Raw genomic sequence first — 24,528 nt, 5'->3', positions numbered from 1 at the left:
AAAATACAATAGTCTGTTAAACATTAAAAGCTTCCCTAAACAGGGCTGCCTTCAGATGTCTTCTAAAAGTCTGGTAGTTGTTGTTCTCTTTGACATCTGGTGGGAGGGTGTTCCACAGGGCGGGTGCCACTACCAAGAAGGCCCTCTGCCTGGTTCCCTGTAACTTCGCTTCTCGCAGTGAGCATTTTTAAAAATGCTCCCAAATAGCAGAGCTAGTTATTTTTCAAGACATCATCACCATGAATCCTGGCCTGTCAGTTCATAGCTCATGTCCCGTAACATTTCTTGGAAAGTGCCCATAAGGCACAGGTGTATTCTCCTGCAATCCGTCACTCATTGCTGTTTGGGAGTTTAGTGCTGACGGGATTTGATGGTGCTTCATCAGGGCGCTGCTTCTGCCCCTCCGTGTCAGTTAAAAAAACGGCCTCACTCTGCTGACACAGGGATCCTCAGGGGGAAACGTGGCAATGACTGATGACATCGAGTTTGTCCAGCCAGTAGTAGTTTTTATTTTCCCCCTGGGCAAAACGGGCCTTTTCTGACCAACGAGGTAGCTTCAGGGAGGGCAGATGTTATCTGGAAAGCCATTTCAAAGAAAGCTGGGACTAGACAATTGTGGGTGGGTGGGGAGCTAATATGATGGGTGTGTGTGGAATAAATAAAGAAATGGTGGCATGGATTGCGAGTGAGAAAACTGTTCCTCTCACATGGAAGCTTTCCAAAGAGAAACTTCTCTGTTTTTTTCAGGTTAATGTGCCTTTGGCTTTTTAAAAAGCGTTTTATTTTTTCCCAACAGCAGCGAAAACGAGTTTGACTATAACGTTGCCATAGGAGATGTAAAATATAATTGTAAGAGCCACATTGCATACCCTGCAACATTAAAATAGTAAAGGTAAAGGGACCCCTGACCATTAGGTCCAGTCGTGACCGACTCTGGGGTTGCGCGCTCATCTCGCATTATTGGCCGAGGGAGCCGGCGTACAGCTTCCAGGTCATGTGGCCAGCATGACAAAGCCGCTTCTGGCAAACCAGAGCAGCACACAGAAACGCTGTTTACCTTCCTGCTGTAGCGGTTCCTATTTATCTACTTGCACTTTGATGTGCTTTCAAACTGCTAGGTTGGCAGGAGCTGGGACCGAGCAACGGGAGCTCACCCCGTCACAGGGATTCGAACCACCAACCTTCTGATCAGCAAGCCCTAGGCCCAGTGGTTTAACCCACAGTGCCACCTGGGAAGGGACGTCTTATTCAATAATAATAATAATAATAATAATAATAATAATAATAATAATGCCCCACTCATTTGACTGGGTTGCCCCAGCCACACTCAGAGGCTTCCAACATATATAAAAACATAATGAAACATTAAAGAACTTCCCTATCCAGGGCTGCCTTCAGGTGTCTTCTAAAGGTTGTATAGTTGTATCTCCTTGGCTTAAGCATTGCATAACTCCATACCCTCAAACATTTCTCCGATGAAAAGAGGGACGTCCTAAGGAAAAGACGGACATTCCAGGATCAGATCAGAAACCAGGGCGGCTTCTCATACCTTCCAACATTTCCCCGATGAAAAAATAGGGATGTCCCTGTTAGGATCTCTTACACACAAGGAGGACCCTGGCAGAGACACATGCCCGACTGGCATGTTCCCTCCCTCCTGGTTGATCGTTCGTGAGCTTCAAAAGCTTTCTCCTGCCCGAACATCACCGTGACTGATGCCAACTGACATCAGCACACTTAGGGATCTGCAGAGTCTTCGCAGTTGCGTAACAGACCTCAGCAACTCCGCACTTGGCTAATCTATTTTATTTACATAAAATACACTCGGAGCACTGCAACACGGCTCCCTCTCTCTCCGGCATCAGGCAGCAAAGAGAGTGAACAAAGGACAATAGTCCCACTTCACGGAACACAGTAACACAAACATCCTGTCTTCGTCACTTCCCACTGTGTGGAGTCAAAACATACACAGTCATGTGATAGACAACAATCCCATGAATGCAAACACGGGGAATGAATCTCTAACAGTCCCATTCCATAATGATGATTTTACTATTTATACTCCACACATCTTATTGGGTTGCCCCAGCAATCTGGGCAGCTTCCAACATATATAAAAAACATAATATAACAACCAATAAAACATAATCGAATCAGAAACCGGGATGGCTTCTCTAAATCAGGGATGTCCCTGGAAAATAGGGACACTTTTCATTTTTCAGCATTGACTGTTTTCAAGAGCAGCTATCTGGGTCTTGCTGTATTGGGTATCATAGTGATATTCCTCTGCCATCCCATTTCAAAAATCTAAAATACTTGTGGTTTAGGATGTGAGAACACGTGGATTAAAAGGGGGGGCATTGTTGGAGTCCAACTCCTATCACCCTTTTGACCATTGGCCATTTGTTTGGGACTGGAGGGCCACAGATATTCTCCATCCCCGGTGTAAGGGATGTGAGACTAGAACCCAGAGCAGGAAGGAGGAGCACATCTAGGAAATGTGGGCCGGAAGGAATCGATCTTCACCAACACTTTTCCACCCAGTGTTTCAATTATTTTCCTTTGCCTTTTGGCCCTGCTTCTTGCCCAGGTCAAACTGCTGGTATTCATTATTTTGATTCCGTGTCGTTCAGGAGCAGGAGTATATCTTGCAGGGGTCAACAAACTTTTTCAGCAGGGGGCCGGTCTACTGTCCCTCAGACCTTGTGGGGGGCCGGACTATATTTTGAAGGGGAAAAAATGAACAAATTCCTGTGCCCCACAAAATAAAAAAATCCTTCAGTAGCACCTTCAAGACCAACTAAGTCTTTATTTTGGTATGAGCTTTCGTGTGCATGCACACTTCTCCAGATACACTGAAACAGAAGTAACCGTGTATCTGAAGAAGTGTGCATGCACACGAAAGCTCATACCAAAATAAAAACTTAGTTGGTCTTTAAGGTGCTACTGTAGGAATTTTTTTTATTTTGTTTCAACTCAGACCAACACGGCTACCTACCTGTAACTAGAACTATGCCCCACAAATAACCCAGAGATGCATTTTAAATAAAAGGACACATTCTACTCATGTAAAAACATGCTGATTCCTGGACCGTCCATGGGCCGGATTTAGAAGGCGATTGGGCTGCATCCGGCCCCCGGGCCTTAGTTTGGGGACCCGTGTCTTAGGGGAAGGGAAAAGATGACTGAATTGGGAATAATATAGAAGCTTTATAAAATGGTGTGAAGAGACAGAGAGAAAAGAAAACATGATTCACCCTCTTCCAAAATGGGGGAAGGGAGAGGAATAATTACCATTTGCCAAAATGAGCTGGTGCTGTGAAGATTGAGAATAAGCAGTATTTCTGTTTGTGAAAGGAATCACAGAATTGTAAAGGGGCCACAAGGGTCATCTAATCCAACCCCCTGCAACGTTGCAGGAATCTTTTTTGCCCAATGTGGGGCCTGAACCCACAACCCTGAGATGAAGAGTCTCAAGCTCTACTGACTGAGCTACCCCAGGCATGGAAAGAACGAGGGGACACCCAGTGTTGCAAACAGTCGGGCTTCTTGTTTTTGCAGGTCTCCACCTGCAACTTACCTTCTTGTGCCCTTCGGGGAAACTGGTTGCCCCAAATGAGTTTATATTATGAACAAGGGAGCATTACGCAAACCTTTTACAGCATGCAGTTGTGTGAATATGGAAAATGCCAGAGTACTCTGGCCTTGGTTCCTCGACTTCAGAGTAACCGCCTCATCAGTGACCTTGGAATTGCTCTCTGGTTGGTTTCTTCCTTAGGGAATAGCAGAAGGAAACTCAGCTTTGTGCATATTGGGAAAGTGTGTGTGGAGCTGCATGACTTGTAGGAATCCCTCTGAATCCGACTGAGCTGCTTTTCCATGACAGCAATTACGCCCTTAACAGGAATCTCAGGGCCCTGAAAGGAACGGCTCTTCTGTGTAACCTTGACTCCACAAAGGCGGCTTTATTTACCTGCTCTCCTCTCCTTGTGGCACCTCCGGGAAATCAGAGGAGGAGCCATCCCTTGAATTCATGCAACTTGATTCTTTGAAATGTCATTGCCAAGAGTGTTGGCGTGTGGTGGAGGTGTCCCACTGGACTAGAGAAAGCTCCATGATCATCACAGCGTGGGAGGGAAGCATTTTTAGCACCAAGAGGCTCAGGCTGGAAATGGGTCAGATGTGGGAGAATGGCTGTAAATATGCCCATAGAAAACTACGGTACTTTTTCCTTAATAGTGGGGGGGAAATCACTTGAAACTACAGTATAGGGTGCCTGCTCATCAGTAGCGGCACGATTTTTATCACACAAAGTGATCCGTAAACTCTTGCATTAGAAGGTACCTTCTGCCGTCTTTTGTGTTCCATCTACTGCTTTAGTTTAATGATCAGGGACCACAGTTCACTTATCTGGGACCACAGAGAGAGCCTCTTTGGTGGTCGAACCTAGGGATGGGAAGAAAATTGATTCAGTTGACGTATAAAGGCAAACCTACCTAGTTCGTCCTTTCCAAAACATGGCTGTCCTTCAAAATTTTGCAGTGCAGACTGTGAGCCAAGTACTATGTAAACGTAAAGGTGAAGAGACCCCTGACCATTAGTCCAGTCGCGGACGACTCTGGGGTTGCGGCGCTCATCTCGCTTTACTGGCTGAGAGAGCCGGCGTACAGCTTCCGGGTCATGTGGTCAGCATGACTAAGCCGCTTCTAGCGAACCAGAGCAGCACATGGAAATGCCATTTACCTTCCCACCGTAGCGATACCTCCTTATCTACTTGCACTGGTGTGCTTTCAAACTGCTAGGTTGGCAGGAGCTAGGACCGAGTAACGGGAACTCACCCCGTCACGGGGATTCGAACCGCTGAACTTCCGATCGGCAAGCCCTAGGCTCTGTGGTTTAACCCACAGTGCCACCCGTGCTGTACTATGTACAGAAATGCTTATCTTAGGGTAAAGTGTGCAGGAAAATGCATATTGTGTCGGGGGAAATGGATTTGCAAAAATGTGCCTATAATGCAAAATCGCACACAAATATGTGCATGCTAAGAGACATTTGCTGGTGAGTTCTCATTAGGACTTTAAAAAACAACATGTAAAGTGATGTAGAGAACTGAAAGAAGGTTTAGAGAAGTGGGAAACAGAAATGGGCAGAGTCACCCATTACTGGGCTATAGAACTTTCTCCCAAGAGTGGTTCATCTTGTCTCTTATTGGGTTTTCACCAAATGGTGAAAACTTGCCATAGATGCCATTTACCTTCCCACCAGAGCGGTACCTATTTATCTACTTGCACTGGTGTGCTTTCGAACGGCTATATATGGAAGCCTTTGATCACCTGTTTCCGTATTCTGTTGCTGACTTTATTGTTCCCAGTTTTAACGAGAGCATTTAATATGCGTTCCATTTCACAATAGCCTTTTTTATAATGTTCCTGAATTTTATGCACGACGTGCTTTTAATTTTTATTGTTGTTCGTTACCTTGAACTTCCTGGAAAGGCAGGGGATGTGCGTTTGTTAAACATGAATACAAATGAACAAGTCATTTACTGAACCAGACCCTTGGTCCATTTAGCTTAGCGTTGTGTTCTACGAATGGAAGCAGCTCTCCAAAGCCATTTTCCACTGCTATTTATTGCATTTTTTATCTCACCTTTCCCACCAAGGAGTTCAAGGTGGTGTGAATTGTTCCCTCACTCATTTAATCCCAACGGCCCTGTGAGGTAGGTCAGGTGAGAAGCTGTGAATGGCCCAAGGTCACCCAGCGAGCTTTGTGGTCGAGTGGGGATTTGAACCCAAGTCTCCCAGGTACTTAGTCCAACACTCTAACTACTATGCCATGCTGTCTCTCCTAGGGTGAACTATGAACTCAATATGTACTCTTAGGCAAGTCACACTCTCTCTCCAATGCACACTCACCTGAGTCAACTTGAAACACCTAGACCAGGCATCCCCAAACTGCGGCCCTCCAGATGTTTTGGCCTACAACTCCCATGATCCCTAGCTAACAGGACCAGTGGTCGGGGAAGATGGGAATTGTAATCCAAAACATCTGGAGGGCCGAAGTTTGGGGGTGCCTGACCTAGACCCACCTTACAGAGTTGTTGGATGAATTACTGAGATTCTTCATTCATTTATATAATATATGCAGGGTGCTTTGAACACTCATCAAGGACTTAGTATTGTCATCACTCAGCCTAACCTGCCTTACAGGGCTGTGAGGACAAACTCCATGCATAACATGCTAAAAAACCCTTGGAGGAATTGTGGCGTACCTGATGCTTTGAATTCTCCCCTCTCCAAATCCATCTTGCCCAACCTAGTGGTTCTGAAGTATCCTGCAAAATATGGAAAGGACCACCACCAGTGTACGGTTTTCAGTCTACGGTGCCACCTTGTTTTTGGTCCACCACCCTCTTCCCAAGGAGCCAGGCTCTTCTTCCTGCTGCTCGCATTGTCTCACCTACGGTGCCCTCTGATTGCTCAAGCCGAGCTCTACTGACACATCCATCTCCTGTAAGTTTCCAGTGCAGCCCAGTTTTGTGCAGGCTTCTTCAGAAGCAAGGCTGTGTCCAACAGGACTTACTCCTGAGGGAGCGTGCATAGGCTTGCAGACCTCTGGAGCTGAGCTGATTTCTTCTTCTTGCAGAAAAAGCAGTTCTGCCTGAAAACTGAAAGCAACAAGTGGGGACCTTTGAACACTCTTGGGGAGCGCAAAGGTGATGTGCAGTGTTTTGGCTTGGGGGGGGGGCTTTTTGAATGGGAGGTGGCAGAACAGGAGCAGAGAGCGAGCTCTTAAAAGAAAAGAGAATAGAATAAAAAGTACAGAGCAGAACCAGGCGGTTCCATCCCTTATTAGGCGGGACAGAAATGTTGCAATGTCACTGGAACTTATACCTTGTTGTTGTTGTTATTGTTGTTGATCACTTGCCCTTCACCATAAAGAGAAGGTGAGTCCTAAAAAATACACCTGAAGTGCCAAAGGCACTTAAAGAGCTGTGTCTTCAGCATCCTCTGGAAGCTGTACAATGGAGGTGCCAGACATATCTCTGAGGGAAAAGAGTTCCACAGCTTAGGGGCCATCACAGAGAAGGCCCTCTCCTGGGCCACCACCACCTCAAGCCTTTGAGGGTGGAGGAACTACCCTCTGCTGATCTCAGCACCCGAAAGGGTCTGTAGGGAAGGGGGTGGTCTTTCAGACATTTGCGGCCCGAGTCGTGCATGTGGTGGGTGCAAATGACCTTCGTTCTGTGACCTTGGCAAGAGTCCTTCGCATATTCCTCTGCATCCTTATTACCCACCTGGAAGGAACCTTTTCTGTTTCGCTATGGGCCTGATTCATTGTAAGGAAGCTTCCAGGCTCCTTTGGATGGAAGCAGCACTCTGAGCCCCCGCTGCTTTACTGGGAAGGATACGTGAATAGGTTTTGAGTCTCCAGGGCTTCACGACACTGTCTGGAATTGCAAACCAAACGCAAACTAAGCGTGACTCTTCTCCCCTTGTTGTCCACAGCTCACCCGAGTGCCGGTGGAGTCCTGCGGACAGTACAAAAGCTGCAGCGCGTGCCTGGGCTCGGGGGACCCCCACTGCGGATGGTGTGTGCTCCACAACGCGTAAGTGTGCGGGTCGCAGGGTCGAGGGGTGGGGGGTGGGGGCGCTGCAGGGGCAGCAGGTCCCTGGGCCTTCCTTCCCCTCTCCTTCCTCCCCAACCTCACGTTTTCTCGCTGCCGGCTGTGACACAGAACAAAGCTGCAAATGGACACAGCTGTCCCTGGTGGGACGAAGGCAGTCGTTTGGAAAGACAGCCTGAGAGTTCCAGCTCCAGAAAGAGAGAGGCAGGGTTGCTTTCGGAAGATGGGAAAATGTGTCCTTTGGTAGAATTTAAGGACAAAAACAATTGTCACGGCAAAGGTCAGGGAACTTGTCCCCTGCTCACATGAACTGAGCCCAAACAAAAAGCATTCTGTGCCTTTGAGACCATCTTTCCTATAGACTTTCCTAAGGGACCATCTTTCCTAAGGGACCATCTTTCCTATAGACTTAAACTGGTCTATTAATTAAAATAATTAATTTCCTTTGCAACGGACCCCTTCTCCTGCAGCATAGGCTGCTGTCTGCTTGTAGCTCGCTAGGATCTGTATTGCTTAAGTGGACTTGTGGGGATCTGGTAGGGAGCGGGGAGCTGCCTCTCAGCAGCGGGATCCCATATGTGTGCTGCCCGAGCCTCTGATGCATCGAGGTGGTCCGGCAAACGCCCCCTAAGATGCCAAACCAGGCCTGGAGGTAGAATTTGCACTGCACTCCGAGCCTTGATGGAAACATATGCTGCTGCTTTTGCTCTCTCTGCAGGCAGTCTCCAGGACTGATGTCCAGAAGAGCAATTTGCAGCTTACACTGTTTCAAAGGCTACCCCAGGGCGCCAGCAGTCAATGCAAAAGCAGCCGTGAGACCGCTGGAGAGAGCTCTGGCTATTGGATACATTGCCTTCCTTTCCCGAGTCCCTCCTCTGCTTGAGAAAGACTGACTTCTCTTTCCAAGGGGCGGCCCGGCATGGATCGGGGAATTGATTTCTGCGACTCTTCTGTCCTAACCTTACAGGGGGGAATTTGATTCCGTGTGCGCGGGGGTGGGGGAGAGAAAAGGCAGCTTGGAAAATAAGGGGGCATTGATTGGGTTTTACGTGGCAAAGAGGGGGATTTGGGGAAAGCGGGCCATCAAAGCTTCAGAGTACAGTATCTTTCGCCTGCATCTAATTCTCAGGTGCTCTCCTCCATCTCCTCTCTCCGCCTCCCGTCGCCCAACACACACACACACACACACACACACACACACACAGCATCCAAAGCCTCAGAGGCCACGGTACAGAGGCCTCTTTAACCTGCAATGTCTTGCTTGGGGGGGGGGGTGCAAATCGGAAAGATGTCCAATTAGCTGCCATGGAGGTCTCCGGGGGAGGGGAGGGGAGGCGAAAAGGGAAACCTGACTGAAAAATGAATAGCTGGCTTAGGAAGGAGAGAGAGAAGGAAGGAGGAACACTCTGCCTAGGCAACCGTGGTGAGCAATGTCTGAACGCAAGGTCACGGCAGTGCCATGGGACTGGAGGGGCATCTTCTGATTGGACCAAAGGGTATTGCCTCTTGGAAAGGACTATGCCTGAATGCAGAATCTAGTGCCCAGCAGGGTACCATTTCGCTGCCTGCCAGCTACACTCCTCTGCTCCCTCTTTTGAAGGCCTCTGTATACAAGGCCCAATTCCTGGAGGGTCTTGTCTCCTTGCAATACCTGGAAGACTGGGGTTTGCCTGCAAGCTGCGACCATGTTATCCCTTGGCACTTGATAGCTGTGTTTTTAGATTCCTCCTGTCTCCTTCTTGACTTCCACAATCACTGGCTTGGCCAGATAGAGTATCTTGTCTTCTCTTGCCACTGCTGTTGGCCCAGCAACAGAGGACTGTGATGTCACAATTCCCTGTGACATCACAGCTCGTCAGCCAACTGCATCCACCAATCAGGTGTCCTACATCCTAGAACACATAGTTTTCCCTTTTCTCGCGAGGAAGCCTATTCAGCATAAGGGAATTTCCCTTTAAAAAAGGGAGAACTTGACAGCTATGCCTAGAACATCCTTTGTTAAGTTGAAGGTAAAACGTGCTTCCCTTAAAAACAAAATCAATGAGGACACAGAGCTCAAGCAGTTGGCAGCCAGGACTCATTGCCTTGAATAAACCGCCTAGGGGGAGACATAATAAGGAAACTCCTCCCATGGGGCTTTCAGATCAGGGAATGTGGACACCTGGGGAGGCTGCAGCACCTGGGGAGGCTGCAGAGGATAGTTTAAACATGTCATCCTCAATCACCTCACAATGACAGAGCAAGCTCAGGTAATTCTTCATGCAACACATAATTAAACTGTGGAACTCGCTTCCAGAGGAGGCACTGATGACCATTAACCTGGAGGGCTTTCAAAGAGGATTGGATTAATTTATGGAGGGATAGGGCTGTTGATGGCTGCTAGCCATGATGGAGGATGTGCTCCGCCTTAACCCTGCACCTGTTGTAAGCCAGAAAATAACTTATCTCCTGAGTTTATGCCAATAAAACTCAGAAACGTGAGGAGTTAGGAGTCTAACTCCTGCTCGGCAGGGGGTTGGACTGGATGGCCCTTGTGGTCTCCTCCAACTCTATGATTCTATGATTCTAACGTTGTTTATTGCGAAGCAATAGGTTACAGTTGGATCATTCTGCAAAACTGCAATCCTGCCCGGTGGTCCAGGCAGTGGTATTTATAACATTCAAACAAAGCATTTCAATTTTCACCAATCATATACATCATTACCTCATTTCATGTTTAATATACATGCGCAATAAGCACTAGCAATTTCTGCTGATTAAGTTCTGATTTTCACCATGTTCTGTTACATTGTGTTAGTGTGCATGTTGGGAACCTGTGTTAAGTGTAGCCATTTGCACCATGTAACAACTTATGTTCTGGCTTTGAGCTGTATCTTTGTGATTCACATATTAGCTGTATTTCTGCCCCAATGGGGGACGGCAACTTGCAAAATAAAAAAATTCCTTCAGTAGCACCTTAAAGACCAACTAAGTTTATATTTTGGTATGAGCTTTCGTGTGCATGCACACTTCTTCAGATACACTAGAAACAGAAGTGTCAGACCCTATATATATACAGAGGGTGGTGGGGGTGGGTGGGAATGGGAGATGGGCTGATGGGAGTGGTAAACCTGTAGATGGGTGTTAATGGCTGCTGATGGCTGCAATTAGTCCTGGGCTGAGGTGCTAAAGAAAGCTTGATCATGCATAATGAGATAAGAATCCGATATCTCTATTCATCCCAGGTGCTTCCATGGTTTTAAGCTTGGTAATGATTTCCAATTCAGCAACTTCCCTTTCCAGTCTGTTCCTGAAATTTCTCTGTAATAAAACAGCTGCTTTGAGATCTTGTATAGAATGTCCTGGGAGATTGAAGTGTTCTCCTACTGGTTTTTCAGTCTTATGGTTCCTGATGTCAGATTTATGTCCATTTATCCTTTGGCGTAGGGTTTGGCCTGTTTGTCCAATATAGAGAGCTGAAGGGCACCGTTGGCATTTGATGGCATACACAATGTTAGAAGATGAGCAATTAAATAGTCCTGAGATGGTATGTTGGATGTTGTTGGGGCCAGTAATGATGTTGTCCGGGTGTATGTGGCAGCAAAGTTTGCATCTGGGTTTATTGCAGGCTCTGGTACCAGTGTCCATGTTAAGTCTGGTGGTTGTATTATTGTGGGTGAGGAGTTGTTTAAGATTGGGTGGCTGTCTGTAGGCAATGAAAGGTCTTCCTCCCAGAGCTTGAGAAAGGGAGCTGTCATTGTCCAGGAGAGGCTGTAGATCTCTGATGATGCGTTGTACTGTTTTAACTTGGGAGCTGTATGTGATGACTAGTGGTGTTCTGTTATTTTCTTTTTTGGGTCTGTCTTGCAGCAGGTTCTCCCTAGGTATCAGTCTGGCTCTGTTGATCTGTTGTTTAACTTCATCAGGTGGATATTTTAGTTCTAAAAAGGTTTGCTGTAGATCTCTTAGGTGAGATTCTCTGTCTGTAGAGTTGGAACAGATACGGTTGTAACGTAGGGCCTGGCTGTATACGATGGATTGTTTGGTATGTTTGGGATGGTAGCTAGAAGCATGTAGATATGTTTGTCGGTCAGTTGGTTTTCTGTATAAGGTGGTGTCTATACGTCCATCCTGTATTTTTATAGTAGTGTCCAAAAAATGTATTTCTTGCATAGATTGGTTCATTGTTAGGTTGATGGTGGGGTGAAAGTCATTGAATGTCTGGTGGAAGGTTTCCAGGGTCTCAGACCAACACGGCTACCTACCTGTAACTAGAACTTGCAAAATGATCAGTTTCATAAAGTAAGAGGCTACCATAGCTTCTCGATTAGAAGCACACTCAAGGATTTACAGGAGTACACATTATCACATTTATTGTGGCCCTTTGGGCCACTGCCACACACCCGCTGGAATTCTAAATAAATTCTAAATCACCCCAAGAAAGATGCAGGGGGAAAAAGGGGAACTTCTTACTTTCAGGAAATTGTAGGATATTTTTTGGCTCAGCGCTACACCTGGAAGATGTGAACTATGCATTTCACGTCCCCTAGCTTTCCAAGAGCTTCTTAGCAAGCTTTCCTCAAAGGGGAGGAAAACTGCATTGAAGCCGCTGATCTCCTCAGATTATTTTGTCGGGCTGGGAGGAGAGAAGGTTTTAATTTTACCCTTTCAACTTTTCCCTTCCCTTCTGCTGCCTCGGCCATGAAAATAAATATTGTCTGGTCTCCGTGGGTAACTCAATCCTGGCATTCACAGGCAGGTCCTCATCGATCGACCTCCGCTTTACCTTTCTTGGTCAAAGTCTTGCGAGCCGCTAAGCGGGGCCTCAGGTAATCCAAGCTGCCTTCAGAGGCTGTGATAAAAATCAGGCTCTTTGAAAGCCTTTCTCCCTTGAATTTTTGGATGCCATTCTGCCTTGGCAACTTCCTTTGATGACTGCTGCAGAAGGACACAGCCCTTCTCTCATCCTGGCAAGCTGAACTTGGGGGAGACTCATGGCAGTTCGTTAATTTTTAATTACCTGATCTAGATGGCTTTAAAGGGACGCGGGTGGTGCTGTGGGTTAAACCACTGAGCCTAGGGCTTGCCGATCAGAAGGTCGGCGGTTCGAATCCCCGCGACAGGGTGAGCTCCCGTTGCTCGGTCCCAGCTCCTGCCCACCTACCACTTCGAAAGCACGTCAAAGTGCAAGTAGATAAATAGGTACCTGAAATATACTCAGAGTCGAGAGTGAATTTCTTGCTCTTTATTCAGCTCGTAGTCATCAAGGAGAAGAAGAGAAGAATGGCCCTTTCCCAAAAACCATCTGCTTATATACATTATTTACACAATGGGCCTTGCGTGATTGGCTACTTCAGGGCTACACCTGTGGGCTAATCAGTTTGTGGATTGACTTCTGCCAGCCGCCTGATTGGCTGCTCCTGCAGGCCAATCAGGTTGCAGATTGAATTCTGCCAGCAGCCTGATTGGCTGCTCCTGCAGGCCAATCAGGTTGCGGATTCACTTCCACCTGGAGTTGGATTGGGTGGCTCCTGCAGACCAATCAGACTGCTGATTCTGGATCCTATTGTTCTATGATTCAGCTCAGTACATAACAGCTCTGGCAGGAAGGTAAACGGCGTTTCTGTACGCTTCTCTGGTTCGCCAGAAGCGGCTTAGTCATGCTGGCCGCATGACCTGGAAGTTGTACTCCGGCTCCCTCGGCCAGTAAAGTGAGATGAGCGCCACAACCCCAGAGTCGTCTGTGACTGGACCTAATGGTCAGGGGTCCCTTTACCTTTTTATATGGCTTTAAAAGAGAATTAGACAACGTCTTGGGGGAGAGGGCTATCACTGCTTACTTGCCACAGTGGTTGCTGGAAACCACAGGAAAAGGGTGAGCTCTTGCGCTCAGATCCTGCATGCGGTTTTCTGACAGGCATATGGCTGGCCACTGTGAGAACATAATGCTGGACTCTATGGGCCCCCTTTGGCCTGATCCAGCAGGCTCTTCTTATGTTCTTAATTCTATTTTGTTAGGGGTTTTTGCATTGAATTCGGGCATAGAAACCCACCCGTTAATTCCTCTTTGCTTTTCATTTGTCGGAAACCTACTGCCCAAAAATTCCAGCGGATGAACCCGAGATGAAGATGTTGTGGAGAAGTGAATAAATCTCCTTATTCGGCCTCTCTGTAACATGATTTGTAAGTCAAAAGCCTGAGCCGTTTTAGGCATATCTCCTCCAGGCAAACGATCTATTTGCTTTCTGCTTGCCTGACTATTTGAGTTGCTTCCCTTTCTCTCTCCCTCCTTCTCCTTCTTCTATTCCTTTTTGGATGTGCCAAATTCAACACCGTTTCCTTAACGGGCCCACATTGCAGCATAAAATGTGATTTCATGCAATTCATTATTTGCACCTCCAAACAACCAAAGACGAGCTCAAAGCAACTTGCAACAAGAAGAATGCATCAACCAATAAAAGCAATTCCCAAAACAAAGTAAATATGCAATAACAGTATAGCTGGCAATGAAACACTTTGGACTGACCCTGTCTTTGTGCAGCCCCAGAAATGGGAGACCTGGATGTGAGAAGGTATCTCTGCTGGGGATCCCAGAGAATTCCTGCCAGTCAGATGTAGACAGTGCAGGACTAGTAAGACCAATGGCTTGGCAACAGATAACACCCTCCAACATTTTTCAAATAAAATAGGGACACCGTATTCCATAATATGCCTGTTGTCTTTGTCCATGGAGTTTTCTTGGCAGGGATACTGGGGTGGCTTGCCAGTTCCTTCTCCAGGTGGCTCACGTTTAGTCAAAACTCTCCACTATGACCTGTCCATCTTGGGTGGCCCTGCACGGCATAGCTCATAGCTTCTCTGAGTTGTTCAATCCCCTTCGCCACGACAAGGCAGTGATCCAAGAAGACAGGAGGGCCTGGCATGCTCTGGTCCATGGGGTCACGAAGAGTCGGACACGACTAAATGACTAAACAACAACATTCCATAATATTAATATTTTTATTATTTATACCCCAACTCATCTGATTGGGTTGCCCCAGCCACTCTGGGCAGCTTCCAACATATATAAAAACAGAATAAAACATTAAACATAAAAAACTTCCCTATACAGGGCTGCCTTCAGGTGTCTTCTAAAGGATGTTGTTGTTGTTTAGTCGTTTAGTCATGTCTGACTCATCGTGACCCCATGGACCATAGCACGCCAGGCACTCCTGTCTTGCACTGCCTCCCGCAGTTTGGTCAAACTCATGTTTGTAGCTTCGAGAACACTGTCCAACCATCTCGTCCTCTGTCGTCCCCTTCTCCTTGTGCCCTCCATCTTTCCCAACATCAGGGTCTTTTCCAGGGAGTCTTCTCTTCTCATGAGGTGGCCAAAATATTGGAGCCTCAGCTTCACGATCTGTCCTTCCAGTGAGCACTCAGGGCTGATTTCCTTCAGAATGGATAGGTTTGATCTTCTTGCGGTCCATGGGACTCTCAAGAGTCTCCTCCAGCACCATAATTCAAAAGTATCAATTCTTTGGCGATCAGCCTTCTTTATGGTCCAGCTCTCATTTCCATACATCACTACTGGGAAAACCATAGCTTTAACTATTACGGACCTTTAACTATAACTAAAGGATATAGAGTTACTTATCTGCTTGGCTCGGGGGTTGCATAACTCCATACCTTACAACATTTCTCTGATGAAAATAGGGACATCCTAAGGAAAAGCGGGACATTCCAGGATCAAATCAGAAACCAGGGTGGCTTCTGTAAATCTGGAACTGTCCCTGGAAAATAGGGACACTTGAAGGGTCTGAGATAAGATGCTAGGACCAACCAGGGAGGTGTGATAATATTAGCATGGAGACTTAGGGGCCAAGGAAGGTTGGAAGATTTAGGACAAAGAAAGTACTTCTTCGTGCAGTGCATAGTTAAACTGTGGAACTCCTTCCACAGGAGGCACTGATGGTCACCAACCTAGAAGGCTTTACAAGATGATTAGACAGATTCACGGAGGAGAGGGCTATCGATGGCTATGCTCTGCCTCCCCTGCTTCCGAGTACCAGTTGCTGGAGACCATATGAAAGCAGAGCACTCCTGTTTTCGAATCCTGATTGCTGGTTTCCCAGTGGGGCATCTGGTTGTCCCACTGCGAGAAGAGGAAGCTGGACTAGATGGACCATTGGCCTCTAATCCAGCAGTCTCATCCTATGTTCTTTTGTTCTTATGTGAGTGTGGTCAGAGGCTTAGCGCAGTCCCTCTGCCAAACCCAGGAGACCTTTAAGCAGACCTGGCACAGACCACCCCTCTCTCCAGACAACAATGGGTCAGGGTTAGGCCAAGTGAGGCGCAGGTGTGGGACATAGCTCAGGCAGTTCCTTTTGTTGCACCCAGGGTGTCCTTCGGAGGTCGGGGGAAATCTGTGGCTGCTGTTATTTCCCATTTTTATGGATGACCAAGATATTAATGCATCGGCTGTCAGGCTCTTTCTGCTGACATATCAGCCTCTGGAGCAAAATCAGTAGCGCTATGATGGATGGATGAATTGGGGGGGGGGGAGAAAAGCCATCTCTGTGGCAGGGCTGTTCCCAGGGAGTTGTTTTATGTGTCGTTCTCGGGCATTATCCAGCATCTCTGCATCCGCCAGTGATTTGCCAATGAGAGAAAATGGCACGCAGGCGGACTTCTCCCCAGGGTAGGGTCATGTCTGCCTCCTTTTGTATTTTCTCTCCGAGTTTTCATCACTCTCGAGAGCATCAGACTTCTGACAGGTTTGCAATAGAGGATAAACCAGTCCACCAGAAATAATCTCTCTGCACCTTTATGGATGCCTGTCTGTCTCCTTGAGTATTTTGGCCGTGAAGTCTGGCAAGGACTGCACTACTCTCCCCTGCTTGCCTTTGTTCACAAAAGTGCCCCACCCAGTGATTCCCTCAGGTGTGGGAGAGCATTTAGGTAGAGCAAAATAAAAAAAATTCCTTCAGTAGCACCTTAAAGACCAACTAAGGTTTTATTTAGGTATGAGCTTTCGTGTGCATGCACACTTTGTCAGATACACTGAAACAGAATCCACCAAACCCTTATGTATATTCAGAGGGTGGGGGGTGGGGGTGATGGGAATGGGTGATGGGCTGATGGGAGTGGTAAACCTGTAGATGGCTGTTAACAACTGCTGATGACTGCAATGGTCCTGGGGAGAGAAAACAAGGGCTGAGGCACTAAAGAAAGCTTGATCATGCATAATGAGATAAGAATCCAATGTCTTTATTCATCCCAGGTGGCTCCATGGTTTTAAGCTTGGTAATGAGTTCCAATTCAGCAACTTCTCTTTCCAGTCTGTTCCTGAAATTTTTCTGTAATAAAACAGCTACTTTGAGATCTTGTATAGAATGTCCTGGGAGATTGAAGTGTTCTCCTACTGGTTTCTCTGTCTTGTGGTTCCTGATGTCGTTAACAGCCATCTACAGGTTTACCACTCCCATCAGCCCATCACCCATTCCCATCACCCCCACCCCACCCTCTGAATATACATAAGGGTTTGGTGGATTCTGTTTCAGTGTATCTGATGAAGTGTGCATGCACACGAAAGCTCATACCTAAATAAAAACTTAGTTGGTCTTTAAGGTGCTACTGAAGGAATTTTTTTTTATTTTGCTTCGACTCAGACCAACACGGCTACCTACCTACATTTAGGTGGAGACAGTGAACCCCAGTCTGAAAGGGGTCCTTCATTAGTTCAGTCCAATGGAAAGGTGAGCTCTGTGTGTGTAAAGGAGACTTTGGCAAGGGTGCCAACTTGAATAAAATATTGGAGGGACCCAGTTACGCCTTGCATAATCGATCACATGATGTGGCACAAGCACACCTTTTGAGTGGCAGTGCCCATCAACTCTTGCGGGGGGCAGCCCCCTCAAAAGAATTATGGGGGAGGCGAAGGGACCTTAGCTCCTAGGACTCTGGCATGTGGCGTTTTCTCTGACCTTTGATGAGAGCGAACAAATGCCAGGTGAAGCTTGCTTCGTGCGCTGCACTCCCTACATTGTATGAGGATTTAGGCTACCACTGTCATGACAAAGCCTTCCAGGGCTGTATGGCCTGGGGACAAATTCCAGACTGCTAGGCTTACCTCTCTCGGTGCAGTCAAAGCAAGTGAGGCACCTCACTCTGACCTCAGCCAGCCCCTCACCTGCCTGCCTTGTTATTTACAAGAGGTTCAGAGGGTGACTCTGGCTGTCATTGGCTCTGGTGCCCCCTGCTGTTGGTCTCCCTGCCTTCTACCCTACCAGTCTCAATGGACACCGGCCAGTGCTGCTTCTCAAGCCATTTCCAGAAGAATTTTGGAATGTGCTGGATTGCATCAGTTCCTGGGCCAGCTCCACAAACCCTTCCACTTGGGATTCTGAAGCAGAATCTCACCTCGTCTCGTTTCCGTGGCTTCTGTGTCACCACCCCATAATACCACCGCAGCCAAGCCTCTTGTGAACCCACCACTCCCCACCTCAACAAGACCGCCCTGTATCTGTCCCACAGGGATGTCTCTGGCAAAATTATGGCCGTGTCCGTGGATTCTAATCCATTTTTTCCCTGATGGTCTGCAAAATGGCCCTGACCCCCGAAATAGACAAGCTGCTCTTTCTGATCTTTAAAGATATAGTAACACAACACTTTCGCCTTCATTTTGGGCTCGAGTGGGCTATTGATCTCTGAGCAGCTTAAATCATGTTAATGCTGTCATAACTATCTCAAGGCCAAAGTCTTCTCCCATAAAGCTTAATCACACAATGTGGTGAACGGCGCTGGTGTTAATCATTGCTCCCACCCTACTTTGCTATATACGTTGCCCTTTCAATGCCTTTTAAAAAATTGCACCCCCTCCCACCTGCCCACCATGGGAGCAATATGGGAAAAAATTAAGTAGTAGGCAAGAGAAAAAGGGACAGTAACCATCTCTAAATGCAATGTGGATCAATATAATATTAAGTGCGGGACTACATAAATAAAGCAAATCGTTCCTGAGAGAGTTGCTAAGGCTTGTTCCAGGAGAGTGATAAAGGAACAAAAAGGGGTCTGGAGCACCCACTCCAATCCATTAGATTTGGGGTTCCCCTCCCCCCAAACAGGACTTGCTCAAAATAGGGCTGGCTTCTGTTGAGTCAATAGGCTGCGCTGCGTGGTACACGACAGAAATGTATGAAATCACACAAAGTTTGGAGAAAATAAATAACACTAGGATCCATAAAAAAAATTCCTTCAGTAGCACCTTAAAGACCAACTAAGTTTTTATTTTGGTATGAGCTTTTGTGTGCATGCACACTTCTTCAGATACACTGAAATAGGAGTCCCCAGGCGCTTATGTGGAGAAGGGGTGGGGAGGGGTGGGGAGGGGTATCACTCAGAAGGGTGGTGGAAGTGGGTGATTGACTGACTGATAGCTGTTGATGACTGAAATCGACTGCAAATGGTTTTGCATGAAAAAGCAAGGGTTGAGATGGCTGAAGATCGCTTTATCATGTATAATGAGATAAGAATCCTATGTCTCTGTTCAAACCAGGTCCCTCCATGGTTTTGAGCTTGGTGATACGTTGTAATTCAGCAACTTCTCTTTCCAGTCTATTTCTGAAATTCTTTTGTAGTAAGACAGCTACTTTGAGATCTTGTATAGAATGTCCTGGGAGATTGAAGTGTTCATGATGCTGAATGGTAGAAGGTTTAGGATGGGCAAAGTACTTCTTCACCCCTAGTGCCGAAAATAAACTTCTAGGATGAGCAGAAGCCTGATTGGTCCCCATCCTCCGCCCTTGCACTTCCTGCTTCTTCTCCGATTCCTCCAAGGCTCTGAATCTGCTCTTCTGCTTGAGTGCTCTAATTCCTGCCAAGAGGTCCACCCAGGAAATGGCGGTGCCTTTCCTTGCCCCAGGAGTTCCTTTCCTGCTCTTTGCAGTTCACTGGTCTCAAGAAGCAACTGCGAGGCTGGCCTCCGGCGGGGGTGGGTGGGTGGGGTGACAAACAGCATTCTGGGATGGAATAAGTTCCACAAACTCCAAAAGACTTGTAGAGATCATTTAGAGACCTCCTCCCAGTGTTTCCTCTGGGAATTCAAGCAAAGCTAAGATCAAAACGCCAGTTAAGCTACAAACATACATATGGGAGTTTGAAATCTCAGCTAAAGGCCAACTTTCTTTGCAGAAGCTGGGATAGCTCAGTCGGTGCAGCGTGAGACTCTTAATCTCAGGATCGTGGGTTTGAGTCTCATGTTGGGCAAAAGATTTATGCGTGGCAGGAAATTCAGGAATTCCCCATACTTCTATTCCCCCTTTGAAGAAGTTTCTCTTCCTTAGTCACATAGAGGCCTTATACCAGTCATCTTCCATCCCATTCAGCAGCCCTATACAGTCAAACCTCGGTTGTCAAACGTAATCCGTTCCAGAAAAGCATTCGACTTCTGAATCAGTCGACAACCGTAAACTGAAAGCATAAGCCTCAATACAGTAGGGAAACTCAAAATGGAAGCCACATCTGACATTCGGCTTCTGAAAATCGTTCGAAAACCGGAACAGTTACTTCCGGTTTTTTGGCATTCGGGAGCCGAAACGTACGATAACGCAGGTGTTCAGGATTCGAGGTTTGGCTGTATTTCATCCAGAAAATACAAAAACAAAACAGGAGACTCCACCACACTTCTTGGCAGCAAATTCCACTGTCGAACAGCTCTTACTGTCAGGAAGTTCTTCCTACCGGTAATGTTTAGGTGGATTCTTCTTTCTTGTAGTTTGAATCCATTGCTCCGTGTCTGCTTCTCTGGAGCAGCAGAAAACAACCTTTCACCCTCCTCTATATGACATCCTTTTATATATTTGAACATGGCTATCATATCACCCCTTAACCTTCTCTTCTCCAGGCTAAACATACCTAGCTCCCTAAGCCATTCCTCATAAGGCATCGTTTCCAGGCCTTTGACCATTTTGGTTGCCCTCCTCTGGACACGTTCCAGCTTGTCAGTATCCTTCTTGAACTGTGGTGCCCAGAACTGGACACAGTACTCCAGGTGAGGTCTGACCAGAGCGGAATACTGTGGTACTATTACTTCCCTTGATCTAGACGCTATACTCCTATTGATGCAGCCCAGAATTGCATTGGCTTTTTTAGCTGCTGCACAGAATAGGTGGCCATCATTGTGTCTCTCCATGTTGGGGAGAAATTCACCTCTTGAATTTCTGACTCTACGTTGCAAAGTACTCATCATCCTAAAAGATATAATGAGAACAGGGAAAGTGAGGAAAGGGGGGGGCAACTGAAGAAGAGTTTGCTGTGTTAGCTTGGGACTGAAGGGTACCGGGTTCAAATCCCCACACCGGCATGAACTTCTCTGGGTGACTTTGCCCTTTCTCAGCCTGACCTACCTGACAGGGTTGCTGTGGGAATCAAAGCAGAGGGAGGAGAGGAATCATTTACACTGCTCTGAGTTCCTTGGAGGAAGAATGGGATAAAAATGTAATTAGATCAGGACTCAGAATGGTCAAGCATGTCACTCATCTGCCCCAAGGGTGAAAATGCTTAAAACTGCTTGGGCTTACAAAACCATGCAAAGACTGACAGCAGAAAACTATTTCTCCATACCTTTTGCTTAAAGAAAGACTCAATCCCGCAATTCCCTGTTCATATAGCTGTTTGGCTGGTGATGCTGGATAGACGGAGAGACGAAACTACAGTGGTACCTCTACTTACGAATTTAATGCGTTCCGAACACACATTTGTAAGTCGAAAAAAATTGTAAGTCGAATCCCATAGGAATGCATTGGGAGAAAAAAATTGTAAGTAGAAGCAACCCTATCTAAAAATTCGTAAGTAGAAAAAATCCTATCTGAACCGCATCCAAGATAGCGGACGGAGCTCCGTTCATAAGTAGAAACATTCGTAAGTAGAGTTATTCGTAAGTAGAGGTACCACTGTATCTCGATTTATACTTCTGCGAGCTCTTCCTGTCCGCCAGCCCCTTCCTTCTCTCCTTCCCTTCCTTTCGCTAAGGTATCTGCCACTTGGGCTGCACAGAGCTTTGGGCAACACCAAATTCTCCTAAAGACTCTTCAAGAGGAGTAAGATAGGGAGGGCATCCAGGGAAGAAAGTCTCCACGTCGCTTGTGCAAATTAAATCAACGGAAGCCAGGCACCTCTGCAACCGGGGACGGGGGGACGGGGAGCTGGCTTCTAAATTGAAACGTGCTTGGCCTGGATTGCCCGCTGGCGTTGGGGAGTTATTATTTCCATTGCTGAAGTTGTGAATTAATTTCTGGAGAACTTAATCATCCTCATGCCCCCATCCCAATGTTTCCCCTTCCTCCCCTCCCCTTCTAATTTTCCACTTGGCTGGGAATTCTCCGGCACTGAAAGTTTGGGCTTAGGGGAGGTCCATGCAAGGCTGCTCCAGTAGAGTGGATAATCTCATTGGAACCAGTGAGTTGAATAATAACACCTTTACCTCCGAGCCGCACCGTATTCAAATGATTCTCTTAACACCTTGCATTGCCTTGGGTGGGGTGGGGGGACACAATGGGCGGTGGGGGGGGGAGATGACCCTGTGAAAGAGAAGCATGACAAGCTTTCCAATTCTGGAGGGCCTTTTCCTCTCCTCTTTTTAATCCGTGACTGAGTGGTAGAGCTCAGGGCTTGCATATGTTGAAGCACACAGACCTGAGCGTCAGCAGATCCAGGTAGAAGGCTTGTTATACAGTCATACCTCTGGTTGCGTTCGCTGCGGGTTGCGTACAACATGTTTAGGGAAGCTTTTATTGTTTGATGAATTTCTGTATTTTAATATTTTGTTGGAAGCCGCCCAGAGTGGCTGGGGGAACCCAGCCAGGTGGGCTGGGTATAAATAATAAATTATTATTATTATTATTATTATTATTATTATTATTATTATTATGGGAGACAAATGTGCCGAACCTGGAAGTACCAGAACGGGTTACTTCCGTGTTCAGCAATTTGCGCATGTGCAGATGCGCTGAATGGCATCACGCGCATGCGCAGAAGCACCGAATCGCTTCAGGTTGCGCACTGCTCAGGTTGCAAACAGGGCTCTGGAACGGATCCCGTTCGCATCCAGAGCTACCACTGTACTCGAGAGGCACAGGAAACTGCTTTTACTATACCATGCCAAACTGTTCACCAAACTAGCCTAGGTTAATCTGCCCCATGGCTCAGCAGGGCCTTGGTCAAAGGATACCAGCATCACCCAGTTTTGAAGTGTTTTTTTTTTTAGGAGGGGAGTGTTAACAGCTATTTTCGGTTGGAGAACTGCATTGCAATTTTTCAAAATATATCTGCATTTCCATCCAGGAATTGCAAATTAGGTAGGTTTGCATTCAATCCCAAAGTGAGCCAGATTTCTTCCCCTCTCACCCGTCCTACGTATCAGGCTCAGTGTGTTTTGACTTCTTGGCTTCTCCATGGAAAAGAAGATTCTACAATGTCTGATTACACTGTTGTTGTTGTTGTTGTTGTTGTTGTTGTTGTTGTTGTTGTTGTTTTTTGTTTTCCTTTTGCAGGGGGAGGGTTGAGCAAGGGATCAGAGTTTCCACCTCCAGAATTTCCTCTCCAGTTTCAAAGGGTCAAGCGGGAACTGAGGAGGAAGTTCTTCAGATTTTAGAGAGAGCTGTTGCCAGTCAGTGTAGAAAAGAGTTATCCGGATGGATCAATCCTATGATAGAAGGCCACTTCTCATGTGTATCATCATTTCCACATTCGGGGCTCTTCCTGAGCATAGCTCAGTTGGTAGAAAATGAGACTCTTAACCTCAGGGTTGTGGGTTCAAGCCCTTCATTGAATGAAATATTCCTGCTTTGCAGGAGGTTGGACTGGATGCCCTTGGAATACCTCCCAATTCTGCAATTCAATGAATCTGAGTCCCATTGAACAGGCCAAATGTGTATATCGCAGGCTTACTTTTTCTCATTAGGGCCAGAAAGCTTTTAAAAAAAGCAACCCCAAAACCTTGAAATGTCCTTATGTATAGATGTGTTGAAGATAATTTGCCTTGAATGTTGTAGTTGTAGTTGTTGTAGTTGTTGTTGTTTCAATTTATATAACATCCTTCCCCCCAAAAGGAACCCAGGGCAGCAAAGACATCAATATTGAAAACATTTTCAAAAAGCATTCTTTCAAAAAAGAAAAAAGAAAAAAAGAACAGTTAAACAAAGATAAAAACATTCCTTCTGCCAGTGATTTCAAAGTTGCCACAAATAGTATCTTTCAGCTACCAAATGCCTAGTTAAACAATGATGTTTTTAGATTCCACCTAAATATCAGTCATGAGGGAGGGAGGGAGGGAGGCATACCTTCCCAGGGAGAGCATTCCACAAATGGGGAGCCACCACCAAAAAGGTCCTGTCACTGGTCAACACCAGCCAGGCAGCTCCCAACAAGGCCTTGCCTGCTGCCCGCTTGGTCTGAGATGGTTGCTACTGGGGAAGCTGATCTTTAGGTACTTGGGTCCCAAGCTGTTTAAGGTGTTATAGGCAACTACCAACACCTCGAGTTGGGGCTGGTAGCTCACTGGCCAGGAAAGATGGTTTGCAAACCTCTACCTCTCTCTGCAAAGGCTAACCTAGAAACGGAAAGCAACGGGGCAAAATTCAGCTTGCCACTCTTCTCCGTTGCCATGATTAGCTGGGTCACCTCTAAAGTATGATTCATGGCACTGCTATCTCCTCAGTTCAGAGGAAAACATTCACAAACACTATTAGCGTTAATAAGAAAAAAACTATGATAGGACAGTATGCGTGAGGAGGGAGTAATTTTGCTTATTAATTACTTGCCTTATCGCTGCAGACTAGTTTCCTATTATTATTATTATTATTCCTCCTTTTTCTTTAAAATAACTGCCGGGTGAATTTAGCAGTGGGAGGGGGGGGGAGAGTTGCTTTTAGAAGCTCAGATTC

At 46.6% G+C, this 24,528-nt stretch overlaps 1 protein-coding gene across 1 annotated transcript in view; it reads left to right on the top strand.

The window, feature by feature from the left end:
• Positions 1 to 24,528, top strand: part of LOC118091530 (plexin-A4) — a 274,608-nt gene that overhangs the window by 70,902 nt on the left and 179,178 nt on the right. Inside the window, exon 2 of the mRNA XM_088676445.1 lies at positions 7,509 to 7,609. Within this exon, the coding sequence (XP_088532571.1) occupies positions 7,509 to 7,609 (101 nt within the window). The remainder of the gene's footprint in view (positions 1 to 7,508; positions 7,610 to 24,528) is intronic.

The sequence above is a fragment of the Zootoca vivipara genome, chromosome 9 (genome assembly GCF_965207765.1).
Source record: "Zootoca vivipara chromosome 9, rZooViv2.hap1.1, whole genome shotgun sequence".
Classification (NCBI taxonomy): Eukaryota; Metazoa; Chordata; class Lepidosauria; order Squamata; family Lacertidae; genus Zootoca; species Zootoca vivipara.
The sequence above is the reverse complement of the archived record's forward strand: the minus strand, read 5'-3'. Positions and strand labels throughout refer to the sequence as shown.